At 40.1% G+C, this 20,829-nt stretch overlaps 1 protein-coding gene across 3 annotated transcripts in view; it reads left to right on the forward strand.

Moving 5' to 3' along the window:
- Window positions 1-20,829, forward strand: part of magixa (MAGI family member, X-linked a) — a 78,288-nt gene that overhangs the window by 14,122 nt on the left and 43,337 nt on the right. For all 3 annotated transcript variants that reach the window (XM_072681833.1, XM_072681835.1, XM_072681834.1), the window contains exons 2-6: window positions 1,727-2,016; window positions 4,864-4,980; window positions 11,458-11,577; window positions 17,374-17,547; window positions 18,728-18,905. In XM_072681833.1, coding sequence (XP_072537934.1) covers window positions 1,737-2,016; window positions 4,864-4,980; window positions 11,458-11,577; window positions 17,374-17,547; window positions 18,728-18,905 — 869 coding nt within the window. In that variant the 5' untranslated portion in view covers window positions 1,727-1,736. The remainder of the gene's footprint in view (window positions 1-1,726; window positions 2,017-4,863; window positions 4,981-11,457; window positions 11,578-17,373; window positions 17,548-18,727; window positions 18,906-20,829) is intronic.

Genomic DNA, 20,829 nt, shown 5'->3' on the forward strand with positions numbered 1-20,829 from the left:
CATGGCCAGATCCATAGAGCTCTCTGAGGCCTTCAGAAAGAAGGTTGTTTATGCAGAAGAGTCTGGGAAGAGTTCTAAAGAGCAATTAGAAATCAGCCGTTCCACTGTCTGCTTAATCATTTCCAAGTGGAGAACCTTTAAACGTGCTGCCAACATGGCCAGGACAGGCCGTCCTAGCAAGTTCAGCCTAAGAGTAGACTGCAAGATGTGTAAAGAAGTATCCAACGCTCCTTTAATGTCATTACAGGGCCTACGGGTAGCTCTCTCCACAGTTGGTGTCAAAGTACAGAATTTACCATCAGAAACAGACTGCACAAGTATGGTTTTCATGGGAGATGTGCAAGGAGGAAACTTTTGATGTAAAAAAATTGGTACACAAAATCTGGTCTTTGTCTAATTGTTCTTTGCCAAACCGTAGTCTGGCCCTGGTGGGTTTTTTTTTGGTTTGTTTTGTTTTTGACAGCTTAATTTTTAACAGTTTGATTTTTCCCGTTAAAAAATCAAATGTGGGCAGTGTCTTTCAAGACATTTGATTGACACAACCTCAAAGTAACAGTAGTGAATATGAATTGATTAACATTTTAAATACAGGCAGTGCACTACAACTAATCTCTACTAACCCATTTCGACTACAAGACCACAAGAAGGGAGTTAATTTTACACATTAAACTGAACATGAAATACTGCTAATGTTAATTCTGTGAGTTAGAACTGAATTAATAATACTCAATTAATAGTACATTTGATTAATATGAGGTGTCAAAGTTGCATTTGCTGCAGTTTTGCATATTTGTCCCCAGTTATCAGCTAGAAACAGAACATCTGCATCAGTACTCTGCTACAGTTATATTATAAAAGGTGATGTTGAGAAGGTTTTTGTAGATATTGCTGGGAAGTCCAGTTTGTCTAGTTCGTCTAGTCGTCTTGCTGCACAGATTGTTTAAGGTCAGTCCACAAATCTTCTATGATGTTTAGGTCAGGGGATGGTGAGGGCGCATCAGTTTGAGTCTCTTCAGGTTGTCCATGATGGATTTTGAAGTATGTTTTGGATCACTGTCCTGTTGAAGCCATTCTCTTTTCAGCTTCAGCAGATGGTTTGTCATTTGACTCCAGGATTTGCTGGTATTTGGTGGAATCCATCCATCCCTCCACCCATGCAGTATTGCTAATGCCACTGGAGGCAACACAAAGCATGATAGATCCACACCCACGCTTCACAGTTGGAAAAGTGTTGTTTTCATGAATTGCTGTTCCTTTTTCTTTAAACAGGCTCTTGTTTTCAGAACTAGACAGTTGCTTAGAGGAGCCCATGGTTGCTGAGTACTAGTACAAGGGTTAAAGAGTCAAGAGGATTGATAAAGTGTGGACATTTGATTCAGATGACTTGATTTGCTAATAATACAAATCTGAGCCTGATTTGTATCAGGGGGAAAAAGTCATGGGTGGGCCAAGGGTGCCCAAACTTTCTTGAACAACTACATATCTATACATTGAACAAAGTCCTAAATATATCCAGATGAGTCCAGTGGTCCAGTGATCCAGTAAAACGATAAAAATTCATGTCATATTTTTGGGAAGTTACATTAAAGACTGGGAATAGTGTAAAGACTGGGAATAGTGTGCTGGGAATAGTGTGCTTTTAATTTGACAGCATCCAGGATGCATATGAAACTTCAGACATTGGTAATTGTGTTTTCTCATTCCTGCCGTTTCTCTTTTTCCTCAGCGCTGGCACCATGTCTAAAGCCACGGTGAAGAAGCTACACTGGCGCTCCAAAGTGCAAGAGAGCTTCGTCCCTCTGGGCGGAGCTTCGGGGGAGCTGGGTGTGGCCATCGGGGGCGGGGCAGACTACGGCGAGTTTCCGTTTGTCACTGCAGCCCCTGGAGGTGGAGCCACGGTGGGGGACATCATCCTGGAGATTGGTGGCACGCCTGTCCTCGGGATGACCCTTGGAGATGTCAGAGGGGTTCTGAACTCTTGTCCGCACCCTATCCGTATCAAAACCGTTTCACCAGGTACTGGCCGCATGGGTTATGAGTTCATTCCTAGGAATTTAGTTGGCTGAATCTGATGCTTTGCTGCATCTTGCTGAAGATCTGGTGCATCAGTCTGTTTATCCTCCTGCACTGCAGATAGAGACCTGCCCAAATGCTGAATGCTGCTTAATGCTCCCTTACCGTGAAATACCTTTTTTCTAAGAGATCATTTTGCAGTGATGAAGTCAATACTTCATCTGAGAAGCAGAGTTTTATCAGGGGTTTATTAGGGTTGCATGACTTCATATTTTTTAAAGTGTAGTTGACATTGATGAATCACTGATGACATTATGAACAAACCCACAGCAGAAGGGAAGGCCTGGCAACAAGATTCACAACAAGAAACAAGTACAAAAATACATATTATGTACTTAATTAAAACAATATATAATAATTATAATATACACAATATATGTCCAAATGTTTGCGGACACCCCTTCTGATATTTGCATTCAGCTACTTTAAGTTATACTTATTGCTGTCACAGATGTGCAAATGCACACACACAAAGCTTGCTAAACCCCTAACAGAATAGGACTCTGTGGAGCAGATAAACATAAACCAACTGATGCCATGCCTAATGCCAAGCATTAAGCTGTGGAGCTGTGGAACGATGGTGCTCCATCCAATACTTTTGGAATGAGTTGGCGATGAGTTGGGCTGGTGATCATCCAACACCGACACCTGACATTGCTGAATGCAATCAAATCCTCATAGCAGTGATCCAAAATATAGTAAAAAAAAGTCTGGACAGTTACTCCAACAAAACCAGCTCCTTTTTAATACCCTCGATTTTGAAAGAAATAATAAATATGCAGTAGTCCCAATACTTTTGTCCATATATTGTGTGTGTGTGTAGGAGGGGGTTCTGTGGAGAAACTCAAAAGATGTTGGTTCATCACTCAGCTGCAAGGCTATGATTCCGCTGGTGGAAATAACCATCCTTGGCCCGGATGACACTAGCAAGACATCATGGCATTGACTGTATAGAGGTTAAGTGGTCCACAGAGAAGTCATCGTTCCCCGCCAGCATCATTGGCCCATGGGGCACCACTGTTATGCTGTTTAGAGGCACTTAATGTGCAAGAAGTCCATTCTCTGTATCATCATGTGTACTATGGTGATGATTTTGCAGTCTTCTACAACTGACTGGTGTGCTTGCTTATTTATACATGCAGCAAACCCTGTCAACCAACCAAGTTCATTCTAAACCGGGGTGGTCATAATGTTCTGATATGACCGTGACAGTGGGCAGAGGGTGGAAGCGTCTCAGAAACCACTACCGTTAACTTTATGGGAGTGGTACAGTAATGTGCCACTCTGGACCAGTTAACCATTTAATGAATACCTGGCTCACCTAATACAGTCCATGCCACAACGTCTTGCTAATGTCATCCGAACCAAGGGTGGTTATTTCCACTATTAGGTAGGTGGTCATGATATTCTGATATGTGTATAACTGAATATATAACTTTCCTATAAAATGACAGCATGTAAGCTGGCTAAAATTGGCCTTTCATACATGTTCAACCTTCGCCTTCACTACTGACTAACAGCACTTAACAGCAGAGGTAAACCTGGCCCACTCGACTGCTTCAGTGTAGCATTTGTAACTCAGCCTTGCCTCCTCCACCTCCTCCTTTTCTGTCTTCTTGCCTGACTGCTGTTAAGTGCTTGTGATGGGCGCACTCCATTACTTAACCTTTCTGGAGCTCCCCGCTCACGTCCGGCAGGATTGATCGGCATCAGCGCTGGAGAGGAGCCCCTTGCAGCGTGCTCGAGCGGGACAGCCCATCTTCACTTGCACTCAGGGGCGAGACCAAGGCACTCATCAATATACAGGAGCCGGCCGTCACTGGAGGTCATAAAGCACTTTAAAAAATGAATAGAACAGAGGGTTATACTCCTTTGTCCATGCTTTTCACAAGTCCTTGAAGCCTTTTTCTGGCTTCTTTATTCGCTTCTGTTGTGGATGGGGCGCAGCCACAGAGGGAATTAGTGCGGGAGAAGGTGGCAGTTTGAAAGTGGAGAAAATCGATGGAGGGAGACTGTGGAGGTTTCCCTCGCTGGGTGGTTGAGTCAAACAGGGCTGCCACACGTTCGCTGCTTTGTTCACACCATGCACAGTTACGCTGTGTCATCAGGCTTTTCCAGCAAGTTCCGTGGCGGACCGGGAGAGCTTTTTCGACAGCTTCACTCTCTGTCCCTAGCTGACCCAGTTAGGGATTAGGATATTTAGCTTTTTCCACTTAAATGTACTCAGGTGCAAATGTTCAAATGTTCAAAATGCTACTTGTCCTTTCAGTTCAAGTCTTCAACAATAATGTGAACTTGACATTGCAAAGATCTGGTCCAGGATGCATTCAAAACAGATCCTGATCCAACATCCAGTTATTCAGAATATTTGATATGAAAAAACACGTAACTGTAATCCAGTGTTGTAGGGATGCTGGACACTGTTATTTTAGCCTATTTTTAGCCTGATCTGGTTGCTAATGACTAAGATTTTTGTGTAGTTGATCATTTTGGTTGATGAAATCACAACAGTTCCAGTCTCTGTGTTATTTTTGTAGTCATGTTTAGCATGCATGTGTACAATGGTGCCTCATTTGCATGAAGGATATGCGTGAATAACACCAGTGGATTCCATTGACCTTTGCAAAGATGCAAATGAAGGCCGTTCTGACTCTGTTTCTGTCTGTTTGCTGAACACAGTAGTTGAACATTAGCCCTGAAGTAGTTTTCAGGTGAGATACAGAGTGTGCAAAGTGGTTCCAGTTTCAGTGTAATTTGGTGATTACAGCGGTTACTGTATAACTCTTTCAGGCTCCACTCTGTGTAAGGACCTGAGGTTATATTTGAGCAAGTGCTTCACACCTGGATCCATGGACAGCCAACTCCAGCAAGTCATCCGAGAGAACCTTTACCTGCGCGCAGTGCCCTGTGAGTGAGACACACACAAACACACATACATACATAACATACATTCACACACACACACAAAAAAACACACTAATGATAATAATAATATAAATAATAATAACAAGTTATATATATATATCACCATTCACAATCCCAAACCTTCTTCTAGCTGGAAAAAAGATAATATGATGATTTGAAGGAAGAGACAGTAGTACAGTCCTGGAAAGATTGGGCTAGCTGCTGTCTGAGGATTTGAGGGTACAGTGGGGACAATAAGGGTGGAGGAGCATTTCTAAGATACACAGGGGCCATCAAGACCATGAAGGTATTGAGCAGAATCTTAAACGTAATGTGGGATGTTACTGGGAGCCAGTGCAACTTGAGAATGGCAGTGATGTGTGGAGATTGAGTATTGTAAGTGAGAACTCTGGCTGCTGAGTTTTGGGTGTACTGAAGCTTGCTTGCTTGAGCTGAGCCGGTGGACCAGTTAAAAGGTGAGTTACAGTAACCAGTATGGGACTACATAAAAGAAAGAATCAGGGTTTTGGCATTACTAATAGTAAGTAAAGGCCAGAGACATGCTGTATTCCTGAGGTAAAAGACTGGAGTTTAAAAATGCAGCTAACACACCACCACCATGTCAGTGTCTCTGCAGGGTGAAAGGAGGCTAACATGGAATACATTAGTAGAAATACATAGTGTTCCTATATGATAAGTGACACTGATAAAGTGGACAGGGAGTGTAGAAACAAGGAGGTGGTGGTAATATTATGACCAATCAGTAAATAAAACTGATAACAAAATATGTAATTTGTCAAAAATGTTTGGTAAAAACGTGTATTTTGCTGCTTCTTGAAATTATGCACTAAATCTCATTAGATCAAAGCTCCTAATTAGATCATTTTGTTTGGTTGGTTTTGTTTTTGTTGCCTTTTTTAATGCAGGAAAACAAACTTCGTTTCCTGCTAACTGCTGATATTTTAAGCAAATCTGCATTACCAAATCTGGGACAGAGAGTCCATAATGTATGAAGATGCTAATCCACTCAGTCCATTCAACGCTTTAAATACCCAGTAGCAGTGCTTTAAAATACACCCTAAAAGAGACTGAAAAGCAGTGTAATGATGCCAGAACTGGTGTGAAATGTTCTCACTTGCGTGTTGCTGTGGACAAGTTGCAACTCAGCAATCACTTTTTTTGTCAGGCCAGTAAACACAGTTACAGAATTGCCGTTTCTGAGAAAACAAGGGTGTCTTAACATGGTAATATGTAGTACTTTGCAACAATATGTAGTACAACAGCATTCAGCAACATGAGCAACAAGAACATTTTTAGATGTATTGTCATGTCATTTATACTGTGTGTCCAAATGTTTGTGGACAGTCCTTCTAATGAATGCATTCGGGTACTTTAAGTTGCACCCATTGCTGACACAGATGTGCTAATGCGCGCACACACAGCTTATCTAGTCCCTTTAGAGAAGTATTGCCAATAGAATAGGACTTTCTGGAGCAGATAATACATGAACCCCTCTGCACCATGCCTAAAGCCAGGTGTGGTCTTGAGGGATATAAAGCCCCCTAGCGCTGAGCTGTGTCTGGAGCAGTGGAATGATGCTACTCCATTCATTACTTTTGGAAAGAGTTGGGCATGAGGTGCCCAACATCCTGACCTCACTAACGCTCTTGTTATAGAATGCAATCAAATACATACAGCAATGCTCTGAATAAGTCCTATACATCTCTGTCATGTCAGATGCAGCTGACAATTAGCTTCAGGGCTGATTTTGGCCAATCAGCAGTTCAACAGTCACACGTATGAATGGGATTTTTAGTGGGTCTGGGCAGGTGGAGTGGAGGGATATGGGCAAATGAAAACAAGTAGAGATTCTGATTGATTAAGGGCAGCTGAGCTGAATCCCTGGTGCCTTAATCCATGCCTTAATCTGGCCCAAGGGTAGATTACTTGATTACTAATGTAATCAATAGTGGTGGTCCTAATAAACACACACCCTCAAACGTAGCCATTTACACTTGCTTATGTCATGCAACTCGTTTCCCCTGCTTTACCCTGCCGCCTCTAGCTCTCTCTCAGTCCCACACACAGTCGTAAGTGTTCATGCCTGAACCACACAGGCGTGTTATTTTCTTTTTGCAAACACAGGCCTAACATCAAAGTCTCCACGCTTCCAGCCTGTAAGCATGAAACCCTTTAAATCCTCAAATCTCGCACGGAGACAAAAGTTCAGCGATTCTCTGGCAAGGCAGCGAACATAAGTCATTGCCATGGCAACCGTCAGTAAACGTCACCCACCCCAGCGCGCTCACGTGCCTCTGTGCTTTCACACAACCACCAAATTTTCATTACCATCCACATTAATAACCAGCATCAGCGGCTGTAAGCTACCAGTGCTGCATACTGAATTGCGCAGCAGCAACCTTGCCAGCACAGAATTAACCAATTCCTTTTCATGCAATATTGTATGAAGTGCTGCATGCATCAAACTGTGCAAGAATTACATTTATTTATTTGCTGTGAATTAATGCATCACTTCAAATGTGTTTGATCGCTTGTATAGGCTCCTTCTGCATTGCATCAGATTGCGTCACACAGGCACGTGCACACACTATAGCACATAGTTTGTTTTGTCTCGAAACACCTCAGATTGATTGTGTTCCTACGCTAGACATTGTTTTTCCCCCAACATATTCTGTACTATATTTGATTAAAGCAGAAACAGACAGACGCAGATTCCTATAGAACAGTTGCAGTTTAAGGGGTGCAGTGTACAGTGTAAAGATAATAGAGTGTATATTGGAGCTGAAAATAGAAATAGTAGATTATATCATATAGTAGAGTATATCATAGATTATTAATATCAGCCTTTATCCTTATATCCCAGTGTTATAAGGATAAGGCCTAAAGTACAATGGAATTTAGTAATATCAGTGCCAGTGAGTATGGGATATAGCCATGTATATCCCAGATTGGAAAGCCAGGGTCAGAGCGCATTGGCAGCTTAACCGTATCGAACTCACAACCCTGTGATCAATAACCCAGAGCTCTAACCACACAGCAAGTGAATACACAAACACACACACTCACTAGAGAAAAGGGGCAGTGAGCACACACTACTGGAGTGGTGGGCAGCCTTCTAAGCACCCAGGGAGCAATTGGGGGTTCATGAGTTATCAGTGAATATAGATTGAGGAGAAAGCTCTTCACTTCCCCTCGCCAGTCCAGGGAATTCAACCAGCAACCTTCTGATCTAACCTTTATGCCATGGCTGCCCCCAGGAAATCTTTTTCTTCGTATATCCCAGCTTGAAAAACAAGGGTCAAAACGTGGGTTCAGCCAGGCTGCATTAGCTGTATCGAATCCACAATGTTGTGATCAATAAGCCAGCACTTTAATTACTAAGCATTCACAAGCATCCCAAAATAGTAATAACAGCAATATACTGGGATAATATTCAGTAGTGCAAACCCATGCTTAGGGAAAAGTCCTAAAAATAACTAGGGTTAGTTTGTAAGCTGTGTATCAGTAACCTGAGAAACCTATGGAACTGTTATATGTACTCCCTGTCCATATATATATATGGACACCACAAGACCTCTGAATACATCTTGTGGCATCTGGCACCAAGAGGTTAGCAGCAGGTCCTTTATGTCCTGTAAGGTGTGAGGTGGGGCCTTAGCTTTAGGTGTCCATTACCCTTTAACCAGTTGCCAGTTCACAGGTGGTTCCTTTCTGGTAGGTACTAACCACTGCATACCAGGAACACCCAACAAGACCTGCGAGATGTTTTGGAGATGTTCTGACCTTGTCGTCTAGCCTCACAGTTTTGGCTCTTGTCTAAGTGGCTTAGATTCTTACTCTTACTCTTACCCATTTTTCTGACTGTTCACTTGCTGACTAATATATCCATCCTCAGTGGTGCTAATGTTATGGCGGATCAGTGTATATCATCACTGTCATCACATGGGGAGAAAAATACTCCCCTTTCAATGGAAGTCAATGTGAAAAGAGTTTATTGCAAGTAATTTTTCATTTTGGAGCATTTCTATTGGTCAATTCCTGTCAAAAAGTGAAAAATTAAATATTAATTTAATATTAAATACTTAAATATTTTTGTGCATAGTTTAATATGTATGGTATATGCGCACTATAATTTGTAATATGTAATTGCATTATTATACTTGAGGACTTAAGCATTGATTTGGCAGTTTATTCTGAAATCAGGCAGTACTTCTATTCGACATCAGTGCATTAGAGATTTAAATGTTTATTTTTGTGTGATCTTCTTGCCTTCAGCCTCACTATAAAGTGAGTGTGTTCAAAGCGAGCAATAAACCATAAAGACATCTTTTTTCCCTCATCTTTTCCAAAGGTGCCAGTAACTGGAGGGCACTGCACATGAAGCACTCAGTGTTTCGCTGACGTGTTATTTACTTTCCATTTGCGCTGTGTTAAGATTATGTCAGATGAAGCCATGGAGAGCTGTGCTTTAGTAATGCTGGTTCCACTGAGCTAGACGTCAGGTAGGATAATCTGCTTAAACGAAATCCTGTCTGGCCACGCAAACTTTCATTTGTGAATCAAACCTGTGGCAGAGTCTTGTAATCTCATCCCTGCCAGATTAAATCACAGTCTGATTGAACATCTGACGCCTGTGACATAATCAGCATTGGGTTAGGTGTGTTTTCCGCAATTACTGTTACCAACCAAATGTGGCAGTTTCATCTTTATTTGGTTGGTCCATCTTTGGTTACCTGCAGCACTTAATCTTGAAACTATGCTTAGAAGAGGAAGATTTTGTATATCACTGCTGTCCAATGAAAACCATGTATCTCCATTTTTGTCCTTTTTTAGTGTTCTCCTTAGTTTGAACCCTGTGGTTGCTCTGTACACTGTGTACATGATTCTGGATGAATAGGTTTATAGAATTACTCAGATTAAACTCTTATTTTACATTGACTTCCATTCAAGGTTCAGACCATTTTTGCCTTCTCCTGTAAAGTCACCATTTTGGAGATACATGATTTTCATTGGACAGCGACGATGTGTGATTATATCTGGAATTTTCAAAGCTAGAGCAAAGCAGAGGATTTGGGGACCAAATAATTATATACTTGCTAAATTAAACATAATGAAAATCAATGCAGTACATGCAACGTATTGTTGGGCGGTATAACAGCAATAACATAAACCACCATATTTAAAGATTACACAGTGTCTGATGTGTCACATTTCTGTTCTGTGTCTAGGTAGTGCATTTTAAAATAGCCACAGGGTACTGATTGGCATGCTGATGCTCTGAAAGCCTGCTGTAGTTACGAGTTTCGAGTAAAAGAGAGAGCAAGCAAGCCTGAACCAACCAGTCTACTAAATGTGTCTGACAGCAGTCAAAAACCACTTGTAAGACCATTCACTTGACCCTGTGCTCTCAGATATAAGGCTTTATCCTGTAAAGCTGTGTGGTTTGAGCCTGTGTGGAGTGAGCTGAAACACTATGCTGTAGAGCTTGGCCTGCTAGCTAACTTCTTTAAGCCTAGTTAGCCGGCTATGAGTCCAAGCACAGCAGAAACAGTCTCATTTCACCTCTCTGTTACTCTCGGCACCTGCTTCTTGCCTTCACTGTAGCATCAGTACTTGTACAGTTGACAGCAGCTGCTCTGGGCTGTCTGTGTATCTGTAGTCGAACTAGCTAAGAATAGACTAGCGTGGATACCTGCCCTCTAACTCTAACGCTACATTTATTTGTTCGTTTTTTTGCAATATGTTGCAATTGCCAAATAAATTCATTGGGAGATTCCACAGCTGTCTGTGGCCCTAGATCCAAGAGAGCATTATTGGCCTTGCTGTCTTTCTGGGTGGGTAGGATATCCCTCCATCTCCCTCAGCACAATGCTTACAACCCAGATGTCTGTTAGGTGACATAACAGAATTAACATTAGTGTTCTTCTCCAAGCGTGTTCAGCCCTCCAGTAACGTTGCATTAGCAGCAGTTCAAAAAGAAACGCTTTTCTTATTGGATTCCAGTGACCCCGAGGAAGCATGTGCTAGCCTTCGCCTTCCAAGTGCTGCTATCAGGTGTAGCATGTGTATTAGGTGGAGTGTTATCTAGCTGGAACTGGCAACTCAAACACAATGTCCTAAGTAAAATTACATTCTTAATATTAAAGACATGTACATTTACAGGCTACAATTATAAAATATTAGCTATTAAATGCAAGATGTTATGTGCCAACATTAATTATTATAAAAGTGAAACATTGTTGCATTATAGAAACAGAGGACATACAGTTACAAAGTTATCAACACTGCACAATATACATGAACAAATTACCTGACATATGTAATTGCTCTACACTTGCATTATCAATATAATGAAGTTACAACACATGTACAGTAGAAGGTTATTAGCAGTGAGCTTTAATATGCAGGAATATGTACTGACTAATACTGACTGTATTCACTGTTGTGTGCGTGACCCAGGTACCACCAGGCAGCCGCGGGACGGGGAGATCTCGGGAGTGGACTATAACTTCGTCTCCATCGAGGAGTTCTTCTCGCTGGAGGAGTCGGGGGCTCTGCTGGAGAGCGGCAAGTTCAAAGGTTGGGTTTCACATAGGGTTTCATCACTATAGCAATACTATAAACATGGTCACTACGCTCATACTGATTATCACTACGTGCAGATCATACAAGAACATCCCACTTTACTGTTTTAACCAGACTTATTTGAGCTTGATTTTGAAGCATGTGTTTAAATGACTCACTTTGGGAGATTTGAGGTTATCTAATGCTTAAGCACTATTTGTTTGTGCTGAAATGCTATTTTTGTGCTGTTGTTGTAGGGTTGAATCAAAAATAGTCTGCACCACTTGCGCATGCATTCTTATATTTTTGCGATGCTCAGTATTATTTGCAATTCTATGTGTGTCTGTGTCTGTTTGCACTGTGAGAATCAGGGGCTTCTGCCAGTACTATAAACATGCTATCTTACCACCAGCTCCAAAAATGTCAGTTGCTTCACACAGAAAAGTGCTGTGTTATCGCAGCCTGAATTCCTTCGTTATCAGCTAAAACAGCTGAAATGAGGCCATAATAAATTATGCACTTGCCTCAGATAAAGCCAGACTGAATTTCTATGTGTATGCATATCATTGCTGTCACATAGAATCAATCGGTTCTGCTGTTTTTTTTTATTTTTTTACATAATGTGAATCTGAAAGTCTTTACATTGTGTCAAAAGTTAATGAATAGACTGATAGGAATGATCTAGAATGACTTTATACATTAACTTCCATTGAAAGCTAAGAAGGTTTTTTCTTCTTCTGTTAAGCTGCCATTTTAGAGATACAAAGTTTTTGTGTAACTCTGATGCATATATAGTACTGTTTGAAAGCCTATGTCGACCATCAAAATGGTTTAAAGCTCTTTATATCTGCAGTTTATTACATGTAAAAGCACTAAATCACTTATAACACTATAAATAGTTGCAAATAAACCCTGTAGCCAGTAGAAAGGGATGTGTTGTTTTCAGTAAAGTTATGCATATTTTAGTTAGAAAAACACAGATTTGGTTGCTGACCTCCACCAGCAGCTTATCTGATTTACTGTAATGAGGAAATGATTAGATAAAGTAGGTATTGGATGAGAACTGTAGTAGAACTTTGAATTAAGCTAAATATAATACACTCTCACACCAAGACAGCATGTATTATGTGATTATTTGCACTTGCTAGTGCTTTTATTTGTAAAATAATCCATTACTTTCCAGATTAACAGCTTTGCATCTAATTGTCTTGGCTGTCTTGTGTGCCATTTTATGAGAAACAGCTACTTTTCACAGCTACTGACTATATTCCGTCTGTTTCTACACAATTTTTTAGCTACTTTCTGCCTCATTCGTCAATGATGGAAAAGGACCCCCATAGGCTTATTACACCACTCTCCATATATAATTTGAGTAGTGAAACATTCTCAGAATAACAGTGACTTTGACTTGATAGTCCTTTGGACAGTCCTATGTGTGTGTATCCTAATTGTTTGTGTGTGTATGTATATATATATATATATATATATATATATATATATATATATATGTAGAGAGAGAGAGAGAGAGAGAATAGTCTGCCAACCAGAGATATTCAGCCCACCATGGTCCAGTATGTGTTTTAAAACCTGTATACTTGCTGTGACTTATACATTTGTACAACACATACTAACACACTACTAAGTGACACTAAGCCTTAGTATCACTGCTGTGCAAGTAATTTTGTCACCATCCAAAACAATATATGGTCAATTCATGGACAAAGTAGAGCCCACAGGAGTGCATATGTATCCTGTACACAAATTGCATAGGGCACCTACTCTGCAGAGAGGGCATTCATAGCAAGATTTGGGGTTTTACTTTTATTTGTTAGAGAACCCTATTGTATATTTCTAAGGAAATTGCTATGGTGGTGGTCATGTACATGAATTACAAACCAATATTGGGCTTTCGATAAAGATTTATTTGAACTATTCTTTTTTCTGGTGCAGAATGAGTTACAACACACATATTTAATTGAAAAGAAAATAAGACTTTTTTTCTGAAATCAACACAGCAGCTGGACACTTTCGGTAGCCATCAATCAGAATTTTGGTCGGAGTGTTCAATTACATTTGCTGGTTACAAATCCATCATTTAAGCACAGTCCACATACAATATATGTCCAAATGTTTGTGGACATCCTTCAAATGCACACACACATGCCTGTCTAGTTCCTATACAAAAATACTGCCACTAGAATAGGTGTCTCTGGAGCAGATAAAAATGAATGTTTTAGCACCATTCCTAATGTCATAAGGTCGTGGGCAACAGGAGTGGAACTGTGCTCTCTGGACTGATGGTGCTCCAACCAATCTTTATTTAAACCATCATGAGGGTAAATCGCAAGGTTAGCTATGACAGCATTGATGTTCTTTGCCTTAAGGAAATGTAGAAAACTACATTCTAAATGTCATTTTTTTTATCAGTAACTTATTCAGTTAAGGGAAAATAATCGGATGTCTGTCATGATTAGCAGCAGGAGATTATGAGAGGAATTAAGGGATGTGTGTGAAAGTGACTGTAACAGTTGAGAACTGGGCAGAATGTGTGTGGATGTAAGCAACAAAAAATCAGAAATAAGCGTAGAAAAATAAAAGATATCATACAGGCTAAGCAAATGACCATGACAGTGCTAATGCTAAGCTAAGGACAGTGCCAGTGCTAATTCTGAGTTAATGGCAATGACATTGCTAATTCCAAGCTAATTACAAAGGCAGTGCTAAGCTAATGACAATAGCAGTAACAAACTAATGACAATGGCAATGCTAATGCTGAGCTTAATGACAATGGCATAAATGCCCGGGGACTGCCAATGAAAATAGGCCATTTTGGCTAAATCTGGCACGTTTACATAATGACATAATGACGTTGATTAATGTGTATTGTCCCGGTTAATTATCAAGTTTATCAACATTATCAAGTCAAAGTCAAATGAAGCGTCACATATGTACGTTTAGGAGCCCAAAAAACAAGGTGTGACATGGCCAGAATTGCTGGATACAGAAGGGATAAGAGAACTAACAAGGACACACATATACAGAAAAGCAGAGCTAGCCAGAACAAGCAAAAAGAGGAACAGGAGGGCTGTAAATAAAAGGCCCAAACTAGAGAAGGCTGTGGCTGGAGATCACGAATGGAAAGGTGGGACTAGAAGAGATAAGAAAGCAGCAAGAAACTAGACAAAAGGGAGGAGCTGCAGACCGAGGGGGACGAGGTTTGTCCTTAGTTGACCTTAGTAACTAGTAACAACTAACTCTTGCACACTCTACAGCGAGGTAAACCAAAAGGAACTGTGGTTCACGCTCGCAAACTTAGGGGTAGAGCTCTGTTTAATGCTGACTGGTGCTCCAGTTGGTAGGAAGTAGATCAGTTATTAGCATTATTTGACGTCGCCTAGAACAAAAGCATACAACATAGATATAGGTATAGCATATCCACATCATTACAGTTATCTAAAGGATGTAGCCTGTCTCTTAACACCCCAGAATGAAAATGATTCCTGTCTTCCAGCTCAAACTGATATGGCTAGTTTGGAGCGCTGGCTATGAAGTATGGCTATATTTCATAGCCAGCGCTCCAAACTAGCCATATTTGGTCACTGTTGGTTTCATCACAACTTACACCTGCTTAGAGATGAATGTTTAGTAGGTACTGGCTCCTTCATACATACTATTTTGTGTGGTACAGCTCATTTTGGTATAGTTATGCTTCAACCAGAACTCAGTAAACCCTTGCGTTAACACTATGTTGCCTATGTTTGAACGTACACACAGCCGGTTCAACCTGAGCCAGGACTTTTGAAATAATCTTAAATCTAGCGCTGATGTTTAATGTAAAAGACATTTCTTCGTTTTATGTGGTTAGTTATATCACCACTTATCAAATGAAGATCATATATTCAAATACGGCACAAATGCAAAGGTATTCATAGGGTGTCCTAACATATTCACATGACTTTATTTTTGTATATTCTCAGACAAGACAATGCGTCCATGCGTTCTGTTGGCTACCAGTTGAAATCCCAGTTGCCAAGAGATTTCAGATCGGAGTGCTTTAGGGTTTTTTTGCCCTTTCGTGGTTAAAACGACTCTGCTCTTGATCTTTGCACTTAACCCCAGGGTGCAACAGCATGACATTAGTGTTTACCTACCTGCTCTGTGATTGCCTACTGCCCCTCCGGTAAATAAATAAAGGTTAGAAATGGTGGTGATACATAGAACACAGAGTGCTGTGAGAGTCTTTTTTTCACATGGCGTTCTTTCCTCATCTATCCGTATTTAAGGATAAGTTGTTAAAACTCAGCATTTTGTCTTTAGTCCAATGCGAGGGCGGTAAACCAGTTCCCCTGGCAATGCAGTCCACACTGAAAGGCTAAACTGCTCCTATTTTTTTATCACTCCACACAGGAGAAAAGAGGCTTTACTCTGTAATCCCTGTTTCAGTTCTCTATGCTCTCTCATGCTTTCTCTCTCCCTCTCTCTCTCTCGTTCGCTCACTTTCTCTCTTGCACTCTCTCCTTCTCCCTGCTGTAAACAAGGCCACCATGCAGTTAAGTATCCCTCACAAACAGGATGGGAGCAGAAGCTGGTAGTCAGCCCTGTTTTTTCTCCGCTTAAGGCAGAAAAGGCTTGCCTCTGGTGGGCTTTACCACCTATAAGCCGTAATTAAAGCCACCAGTTTTATGAAAGTGCAGTCCTATAGTGTGTGCTGTGCTTTACAGTGTCACAGAGTTTTTATATAGCAACTGGAGCTGGATTTTTTCCTTCCTCATCTGATTGCAGACATGTCGTATCATTTAATAGACTCATAAGCATACTGATTAACATTTATAAAAATAGGTTTGAAGTAGGCCAGGGACAGAGACATCAAAGCATAAAAATGAGCGTTTTACCTCATTTCACTGCATAGAACACTGCAGAGAATTAATCCACTGTACTGGAAGCATGAAAATAAACATATGATGTTCATTTAATAGAGTCTTTCAGAATTTTACATGTGACTTTTTGTTACTACTGTAAAAATTAGAAGCAGGCCAATGTAAATGTATACAGATATTACAGATTAGAGTGTTTTCTGAGTTAACCCAGTTCACCCAATCACAGGTTGTCCTAACTCACACTTTTAGTTGAGCACCTCAGTTTAGTCAACTGTACATTTTAGGTTGAGCCTCAGAAACATTAGTAAATGTGCTGCAGCTGCAATTTCCTAGATGTTCTAATGTTTGTGGACACCCTTTCTAATGAATACACACACACACAGCTTGTCTAGTCCCTGTAGAGAGGTACTGTTAATCCCAGCAAGGGCTCAGTGCTCTGACCAAATGGAGATGTAGAACTGAAAATGTGGGTTAGGAGAACATTTGAACAAATTGAGTTGGGTTAACTCAAAACCAGCCTGACTTTATATTTTTTTACAGTGTAAATAATTCATTCCATCTCTGGATTTCAGATTAGATTTCAATGTATTAATTTTTTTTTTAATAACAAAGCTGCAGTTTTATAGACCATTGGCCAGAGCTATTCCAATCTGGCCATCTAATTCAAATCAGATTTATTCACTTTTAAACTGCTAATAGTTAAAAAGTTGGAACTTGTCATCCACTTTGACATTACCCTTGACTCACAGGTAAAGGGTGGGTAAAAAAACTCTACCTCTTGGCTGTGATTTAAATGCGTTGCCGCAGCAAAGCTATTTCTATCATTATAAGATGAATCATTTTTCATGTATATAGAGTACAGAAATACAGAATGGTGATTATAGAAATGATCAGTGCCTAATTCACTGCTATTCCTGTAACTTCTTGTCCATAGGGAACTACTACGGTACGCCACGGCCGGTCCACATTGGGCCTGATAGCCCACCCATCACCTACCAAGAGCATCGCAACCTGTTGAGGAACTTCCGCACACGCAGCAAGTCCCTCAGCAACCTGGAGAAGGCTGTAGAGGAGGGGGACAACAGTGAGGAAGACTCAGGTCTCTCAGGTACTGAAGGGGAAGAGTACATCAGTAAAAGCAGCTTTGTAAATGTATGATTTGATCATTCAGCAAAGAAATCGAGTTCACAGTACTAGTCCTTTTCCCAAAATGGCAACGATCAGTCAAAATAAGGGTGAGCAACATGGCAAAAATATCATTTTAAGTACTTAAAGACATTTTTATGAGATACAATATGTATCCTGATAATACAAACTACTATTCATACAATACAATAGAATAGTTAATTATGTTATTTATTTACAATATATTCTAATTTATATATCATAGTATATGTATATATAATATATGTGTATATATTTATATATGTTTAGTATTGATACTCTCTGTCAGTTGGTCAGTGTCCCTTTAAATGTTCAAAATGCTCAGAGAATTGTATTGTTAGTGTATTGTGTATGGCGCTGAACAAAACTAATTTCTATAAAATATCATTTAATTGCCCATTTTTGTATGAGGCCCAATAGAAGACAGAACGATAGTCAGACAGAACAAGGAGCATTTACATTCATTGTATCAGTCTTAAAGCCACAATAACAGTAATTAGCTTTTGTTTAATTATTTCAGAAAATAAAATGTTAGAAAATGCTCATTTTAAAATTATAGGTGTTTCCACAAGTGGGCAAGTGTAAGAAAAAAAATACACGAAAAATGTAAGATACAAGCTCTTTAAATGACAGTTATTGAGGAGCCTCCAGCTTACTGATCTTGTTAAAATTATTCATAACTTTTTCAGGCTTGTGGATTCAGTAGGAATCTGTTGTGGGCATTTGTTAAATTGTAATCCACCTATTGGTGAGCTATGGATAAAGTTCAGTTGAAATTTGTGACTAAATATTGAAATCGAAGTCCCAGAAATCAAAAACCATATCGATGTCCAAAACCCTCAAGACTTTGTCTTAAATATGCTGAAACGTCCCTGGTTAAATACCAGACTGGAAGATACCCTGGAAGAATCCTGTTATACACTGTTATACTTTGTAATGTAGTGTTATATAAGAAAGGCTGGCTGAGTAATATTTTTGGAAAGGAGCTTTGATTTGAACTGTATTTTTAAAAGAGTAAAGTAGCATTGGGTGACTTGACCTTTGGCTGATTTGATGTTGCGTAAGACTGTCCTAGGGGGTGTGTCTGAAGCTCTGTTGTTTGGATGCTGTTTCTTCTGCCCTAGCGGGATCTGCCGGGGCGAGCAGTGCCCCAACCACTACCATCATCTCCCCCAATCAGACGTGGGACTCGGGCGGGGCTCGGGACGGGGGCGTCACCCTGGAGAACGGAGCCCGTGGAGGAGCGCTGCCTGAAAACTGGGAGATGGCATTCAGTGACTCAGGAGAACCCTACTACATTGAGTAAGTCTGAGAGAGAGAGAGAGAGGAAGAGAGAGAGAGAGAGAGAGAGAGAGAGAGAGAGAGAGAGAGAGAGAGAGAGTTAGAGGCATGGTAGTTCACTTCCCCAACAGGAATTAGTCTTGGATATGACACACTGTTGACTGTGATATTTCGAGAGCACAGTCAACAGTGTGCCACATGTGAATGCATGCCACTAGGAGTCATGTGTATGAGAGCCAATGAAGCCTTTATATAACACTGTCTAGGGCTGCACAATATGGACAAAATACTCTGTATCTCACATTGCCCACATACAGCAAAACATATAAGAAAAGAAAAACTTTACAGCAAATAATATTTATTTATTAAACATGTGATAGAATGCATGTATTGAGTGTGTAAATAGCAAAATATGATTTCAGTTTGAGTATAAAAAAACTAAATGTGGTTTAACATGCATATTAACAACAAGGGCCACATAGCATAGCATAACTTTAAGGACTGCAATAAGGACTTCAATAAACCACCTTTCGCACACTTTACATCATGCATTATTATTATTATTATTATTATTAATAATTAACTCAGATTTCCATCTGTGATGCTGTGGGAATTTATATTTACAACCCTGTTTTTGGTTCAGAATGAAAAGGGGTCATTTACTTTATTAGTCTTAAAGCCACAATAACACTAATAACATTTTGTTTCTTTTTTTTTTCAGAAGACAAAAGGTTAGAAAGTGATCATGTTAAAATTGTATGTGGAACCACAAGTGGGCATGTGTAAGAAATAAAATACTCAGTTATGCTAATAAAAGTAAAGCATGTGAAAGACATTTGTCAAAAGTAGCTTGTTTATAAAAAAACAGCATAGATTAACAGGGCTGTCCTTTTTAAAATTGTGAGCAGAATTTTGATTTAGGAGCAGCAGTGCGAAAAACTAAGCCACTTTTCACACCCTCATCATGCATATTCATTATTATTATTAATATTATTATTATTCATTATCACAGAACAGGTTTCCTTTTGTGATGCCATGGGAATTTGTATTATAATACAAACACTATTTTAATCAAGTAAGAAACATCTGCGGCACAGTGTTGCAGCAGCTCCAGGTGCCTGGTGTTGTGGGTTCTATCCATGCTCCGGTCTCCGGAAGTGTTGGGTGTGTTCCCCATGTGCCCTTGTGGGTTTCTTTCAGGTGTTTTCCACACACCTCCCATGAACACATACTATGCTAAATTGTCCCTAGGGTGCCCCTGCCAGGGGGGTATACCCGCCTTGCGCCAGACCCACCAAGACCCTTCACCAGGGAGAAGCGATTAAGAAAAGGAATGAATGAACGTCTGTGGGCAAAACTAATAAGAACTGCTGGCACAAAAACATACCTTGTGATGATTAGATAAAAGACATATGCATATAGATAGCCTTAGAAATACAAATACAAGCCAGTCATTGGTTTAAAGGATTGTTAGCATACTGCAGCACTACATTAATATTATTAATATTAGAAAGAACATGGATTATGGATAGAATTGCTCCTTAAAGCAACATTATGCAGCATTTTGACCTTAAAATAACAGCTTCAGAATCATGTTGATTGTCCACTGACTTGTAATAGAGAGAATAGCGTCTTTGTCATTGCAACTCTGGGCTCCAGATGTTTATTTGGAGAAGCAGGCAGGATAACACCGCAGATTCATATACTGTATCACCGTAGTACACATCATTCTATCACTTTTAGTGACAGTTCTGTATCTCTCAGCTTGTCTTAAAATGCCTGTGTAAAGTCTTCCCTTTAGTGGTGTGTCAAAGCGCTAATTCCACTTCCTAACTACAGGTAGGAGCCCAGGAGCGAGACAAACCAATTCTTGCATATTGCTGTTTTAATTACATTCTGAAGTGGTGGATATGATGATGCTGCAGTCCTGATATTACAGGGTGTG

Source organism: Salminus brasiliensis, chromosome 6 (genome assembly GCF_030463535.1).
Source record: "Salminus brasiliensis chromosome 6, fSalBra1.hap2, whole genome shotgun sequence".
Taxonomy (NCBI): Eukaryota; Metazoa; Chordata; class Actinopteri; order Characiformes; family Bryconidae; genus Salminus; species Salminus brasiliensis.